This window comes from Gymnodraco acuticeps, unplaced genomic scaffold, assembly GCF_902827175.1.
Source record: "Gymnodraco acuticeps unplaced genomic scaffold, fGymAcu1.1, whole genome shotgun sequence".
Classification (NCBI taxonomy): Eukaryota; Metazoa; Chordata; class Actinopteri; order Perciformes; family Bathydraconidae; genus Gymnodraco; species Gymnodraco acuticeps.
Window position 1 is genome coordinate 429,495 of NW_022991434.1, and position 6,500 is coordinate 435,994.

Below are 6,500 nucleotides of genomic sequence, written 5' to 3' on the forward strand. Positions count from 1 at the left end.
AGTCATCGCATGTCAGTCAATAGAGCTTCGAAAATGGTGTCCAATTCAACAAAATGTTTTTGTGAAGGTCAGAGCTAAATGATAGATTGTTTGATATAATAAATAAATCCACATCCTCCTATTAAACTTATTTTATTTACTTTTCCATGTTGTACATATACTTACTTGTATTACATGTTGAACCACATGCTGGATATCTTCCCCAGCCTCAAGGAAATACAATAAAATAAATTGATTCATAATTTAAAAAATGTATAAAAATATATACATTAATAATGTTGAGTAAACATTTCAAATTTAAATATAAAATGAAAAAAAAGTTTATTTTTTAAATGATTTCTCACAAAAACCTTTCTGAATTATAGTAAATTATTAAAAAAGGTTTAGTCAATATATGCTAAAATAGTTAAAATTGAACATAAACTATATCAAACACCACATCCATGGCAATTAACTCATTTTTGCCTGCTATTTAAATTGAGTTTGGTTGAAGTTAATACAAATATTGATATTATATATATATATAGATATATAGCATATAATTGATGCAGTCTTTCTGAAAACTATTAAAATACTGCAAATGAAGAATATTTGTAATGTTCTGCACAGATAGTGCCTTAACTTGAATTTGAAAAAACGTGGCAACTTTATTAATACAGAAGTTGAAAAGATTTTTGGAAGGATAAATTCTTCATGGGCTTCAATGGCTCTCTAGATAAAGGGCGTTTTATGGTTGCTTGTATTATCCTCAGATAGTGGTTTGTTTAAATAACTAGTGACATTTTAATAAATATTGCATAAAAGGTCTCCAAAAAAGGCATATACAGTATATATATATATATAACCTGGCCGGCTTAACCAGCCTGTATTTCTTCAAGCACCACAAGATTCATAGTTTTTAATGTACAATTCTGGGCCATTGATTGTGTCATTTCTCCAAACACATACAGTAAAAATGCCTGTTTTGAAGCCTGAAAATGGTGCAGGACTTTACATTGGGTTATACTTAAAGACAGGACTATTCAGTTAAGAGAAGAGAAAAAAGGAAAGCAAATTGTTATAATGGTTGATGTAACATTAATGACATACATAATATGAGGTCCCTGGCACTCAGACTTTAGAGGGGTCATTTTGTGATCATGGGGCATCACCCTTACAGCATCAGGACAATACCATATGGACACTAGAAGTGTGCTGGAGGCGTTGACTGGGACTGATGGAAGGATGAGGCTGATGAGACTGAAGAATCTGCGAGGAACGAATTAGCGGCTGAGAAATAGTTATATATTAAAAGACAGCAGCATCATAAGAGGGCAACCATGTGACAGAGTGTGTCACTTTGCTGAAGGATAGTTGTGACCAGCTATCCAGGCCAGACTCTAAAGACTTTCCAAGGTGTAAAAATGCTGCTGCCGGAGTACTGAATGGAAGTATTGCTGATATCATGTCGACCATCCTCTTAAAATACTCCGTCCAACAATATCAGTCTCAGGAAGAAATGTTTTTTAACGCTTATTAAAAGAAAAACATCCATTCTTGTTCTCAGGAGGGGACATTGACAGAGGATTACTGGAAAAGTACACAATAAGTACTTCATAGTACTTGTGGGGGTAGTTTCAGTAGTACTGACTCCAACAGGATCAATCTCACGAAGAACTAATGGCAACAAAAAATAATTCCCTCATCAAACTTAGCAGAAGTGGCTTGATGTTGTTCTCAGCAGGGGACTTTGACAGAGTATTCCTCAATAAATACACAGTAAAAGTACTTCAATGTATTGTTAGTAGTAGGCTAACTAATACAAAGTCAAACAGTATCAATTTCATTAAGAACTAATGGTAACATTGTATTTTTATCATGGTGTGAGCACAACCATGGCGGAATATTACTGCCAAAAGTCACGTGACTTTTGGCAGTAATATTCCGCCGTGAGAAGAAAAAGTTTTGTAGCATACTTGTGAAAAAGAGTTGTGTACTTGTACAAAAAAGGTGTGTTCTTGTACAAAAAAGGTGTGTTCTTGTAAAACCTATGCTGAATTTGTCTCTGAAACATGATTTATTAGAAAAATGTTATGTGTTTGTTTGATAGATAAGTTTTTTCATTGCAAAACTAAATGCATTAGTTTGTAGATGGTGTTTAGTATTTGCAAACCACATTGTTTGTTAGTGAATCATGAGGCGTTTGTAAAACCTGTTTAGTTTGTTTGTGGAGTTATGGCAGGAAATTAGCTCCATAGTTGACTGATTGAAGAGACATAAGGGCTCACTTCAACACTAATTCTGACGCTTCTTTACTTCTGATCCATTCAGTTTCATACGCATATCTTAGCATATGTTATTATTAAGCCTCCTTGCTTTCTGATCCACTGTTATCTACTGCATTATGCTGCTAATACAAACCCTGCCTGTGTCCATTTCAAATGAAAAGCTCTACATTTCAGTTGACAAAGTCCCTTCATTCCTCTTTTCATTCTTCCTTGTGAATCATTTGCAGCAATATGTTGCACAAACATTCAGTAAATTGCTTCTACTTGAAATGCAGACGCTGCCATCTTGTGACGCAGGCCTGAAACTACAGATGCAGTTTGTATGCACACATACCCACACAGAATGAATAGCACAGCAACACTTTAGATATGTAATCCATAACAGTTAAGGATTTATGGAGTGCACAAGAACCAAACAGTGTTTATTTTGAATGATATCAATTACATAATCTCTTAACCTCTAGGAATAAACCCAATCTCTCCTTTGCTGTGTTAGTGTAGATGATGAAAGGGCTGGCTGGTTGCCTAACTCAGATTCATCAGGTTGAACGCTGCAAATGCAAAGAAACAATTGATTTAGCTTTGGCATTTGCACCCGATTGAAGTCGGTAGGCTCAGGACTTTTGTTAGAAATGTAATAATAAAGAGGTTGGTGCCCAAAACAAAAACAAGAAATCAAATCAACTAGTCCATATTTCCCACTCGGCCCACTTTATGCTCACATCATATTTTTCTGTGTTCTAAAATGTATGACCTTATTTCTTTATTTTGTATATGTATTTGCAAAATCAATAGATTCAAAAAGTGTCTTCAATGTTTTACTGACATTTATGTTATTTAATCTTTACTGTGACCAGCCAACAGTTTATAACAGAGGACATATCGGACTATGTTTCATATGTTGCATTGGAATATATGACTACAGGTGAATATTACAATGTTATTAATGTTACAACATGTTGGTGACATTAGTTTGTGGATTCATGAATATACTTGAACGTTTTATCCATTATAAAATTCACTGCTGAAATAATGTCACTTCATCAGATCTCACATGATTCAGTTACAGTTGAACTTTTTATCTAAACTGTTTGACACTTCATTTATTTCAGTTTATAACGGAGCACATGTTTACATATGTTTCTTAGTTTGGACATTTGCAGTCCGTACATGACAGGGTTCATTAGTGGCTGTATGATGAGAAAATACAGTGACAGAATAATACGCAGCACACTGGGAACACCGCTCATATCAAATCTACTCCTAAGTATTTCAAAGCAGCAGCCGAAAGAGAAGTTGAGGAGGGAAACAAGGTGAGGTGTGCAGGTACTGACAGCTTTCTGTCTGGTCTGTTTGGAGCCAGAGAAACACACTCTGAGGATCCTCATGTACGAGAAGAGGATTGGAAACAAAGGGCCTAACACAGATAAAGCAATGGCAAAATATCCATACATATTGTTCACCTGAGTGTCAGAACATGCCAACTTCACAACAAGGTAGTTATTACAATACAAACCATTTATTATGTTTCCACAAAGTGTCAAACGGATGTTTAAAGATAAAGTTATCAAGAACTTCACAAAGCAGTACAACCAAACCAGAATAATGAAGATAAGCGCATTGTGAGAAGTCATACGTGTGTTATATTGCAGAGGATAACAGATAGCAAGATATCTGTCATAAGACATGACGGTTAAATTACAAAATTGTATATTTGCATATGTGTACAAGCAGAAAATCTGCAGGAAGCAGAGCGGAGCAGAGACAGTGTGAATGTCAGACAGGATCTGAAGCAGAAGGAATGGAAACAACCCTGTACTACCATACAGTTCATTTACAAACAGGCTGCACAGAAAAAGGTACATAGGTTCATGTAAGCTCCTGTTCACACAGATAACCACAATCAGAGACGTGTTGGCACCAACAATCACAATGTACAACATGGCAGTTATCATGAAACACAAGTACCTCAAATATCCAATATTCAAATAAGCTCCAAGAATGAAATAGGATACAGTGTCTGAAGTTGAATTAGACATCATTTTTAGAGGTTAAACGTCAGTATATCTGAGCACATTTGAACTTCACAGTCTTAACTTACCATCCCCCCCGTAGTGCGTCAGGAACTGTAAATGAATGCAACATGGAACACATCACACAGTGCAGTGTCTCTCACCTGCTGTGCTGCAGACTGCTGCAGTCCCTTCTGTCAGCTGCAGAGACTTCTGCTGCTTTAAAGCTTCCAGAACACCAGAACCCAACAGGCCAGGCCCCCTTACCATCAGGACCCAGGCCAGCCTATCTGTAGGGAGAGATGGGTTGTGGGCTGGGTCAAAACACATAATGTGTTTGACCCATTCAGACCACAACAAATCAGGACTTTCATTTTCTTTTGAAAAAAGTGACCGGAATTTAGGATTTGCAGGTCACAAACTGAACCACTAATAAACTATAAGGTTCACCATGAAGCAGAGTATGAGTGTTTTGCAAGCGGGGCTTATATACAGATAGTGTCTTGGTTTTGGATTTATGTTTTCATTTTCCACCTTTTATTTTGAAATGTTTTCCTCCTTGTGTCTTGTCTGATCCTACTTTGTTTGTTTGCCTTCCTGTCTTTAGTTTCCCTGGTTTGTCTGATTGTGTTCACCTGTTGCCCTTGTGTTTCTGCCTCCCCTGCCCAGCTGTGTCTTCTCCTGTGATCACCCTTCTGTGTATTTAATCTTGTCTTCCCCTGTATTCCATGTCTGTTCGTCATCTCTTAATGTCTATGATACCTGCTTGTCTCTTCATGTCCATGTTCCCTCATCGTCTATGCTTGTCCATGTTTCCTGCAGTTTTTGAAGTCCATGCTACCTGTCCGTTTTTTATGTGAGGCTCCATGTTTGTTCCTGAGGTTTTTTTTGTCATCGGCTTTGGGAAATAAAGCTTGTTTTCTGTTACCTGACCTTTTTAGTCCTTTACTGCATTTGGGTCCTATTTTCCTCCAACCCTGACAGTACGAACAGATCAGAATGGACCCAGCAGTTTTTTCCCCTCAAGAGAATGATCCGCTGATGTACACTCTTGAATATATTTTTTATAAGTGGATGAGAGTCCCATCCAGAGCGGCCAAAGAGGCTGCCCTGAAATAGGCACGCATGGAGGTGGCCAACAAGCCCGGGCTCTGGAGCTTGTTGCCCGAGTGGCTTAAGGTTTTTACAAGCAGCCCTGAGTGCCTGTCTCAAGCCTCAAACCCCTTCCTGGGATCCGGCCTGGCCTTAGGAAATCCACGGAGTCTCCAAAAGGCCTCTAGGAGATGCAAGGCCAGGATTCCAGCCCATGCCCCAGCAGCCATGGTTCTAGTTCCAGCCCCAGCAGCCATGTTTCCGGCTCCATTTCCGGCCCCTGCAGCCATGTTTCTGGCTCCAGTTCCGGCCCCTGCAGCCATGTTTCTGGCTCCAGTTCCGGCCCCTGCAGCCATGTTTCTGGCTCCAGTTTCGGCTCCAGTACTGGCTCCCTGGCCAACGCCAGCCCCCTGTGTCCTGTCGGCGTTATGTCAGACGCCAGGTCCCCATGTCCTGTTGGTGTTCCGACCAACGCCAGTTCCCCGTGCCCTGTCGGCGTTCCGACTAGGGTTGCAAAATTCCGGGAATTTTCAAAGATGGAAACTTTCCACGGGAATTAACGGGAATATATCATAGCTGCTACATTGTACTGCCATGTGGTAAATGCTTGTATGCTGCTCATGCTCTCCCTGCATATCATGTATTTATTTTTGCTATGTATATAAATGTCATGTTCATAAATGTTGTATGTGACGGGACTACGGATGGAAATGAGCTCAAAGCTAAAATCCGGCTAATTTACACTTGTAAGCATTATTTTGTTTTAATGTGTTCATCAATGTATTCATCAAGTCAAGGACTTCAAGTGCCTGGGCTCATGGGTCAACTCAACCGAGCAAGATCTTAAGATGAGGAAGGCACTTGCATGGAGGGCCCTGAACGGCATGACCAGTGCATGGAACTCCAACCTCCCCCGCCAAATCAAACTCAGCTTCTTCTACGCAACGGTAGAGTCTGTTCTCCTCTATGGCAGTGAATGCTGGACCCTGAAGCCAACCCTGCAAAAGTCTCTTGACGGATGCTACACCAGAATGTTGCGAGCAGTACATAACATCAGAAAGAGTGTACATGTAACCAACAAGATCCTGTACGAGGGAATACCAAGGGTGAGCGAGAAAATTTCAGCCAG

The 6,500-nt window shown here is 39.4% G+C and overlaps 1 protein-coding gene across 1 annotated transcript; it reads right to left on the reverse strand.

Moving 5' to 3' along the window:
* Positions 1-3,370: 3,370 nt before the first annotated feature.
* On the reverse strand, positions 3,371-4,309 carry LOC117532551 (olfactory receptor 2A14-like). Its single transcript, XM_034195880.1, has one exon. The coding sequence runs from the start codon at positions 4,307-4,309 to the stop codon at positions 3,371-3,373; it is 939 nt and encodes a 312-aa protein (XP_034051771.1).
* Between the last annotated feature and the right edge of the window lie 2,191 nt (positions 4,310-6,500).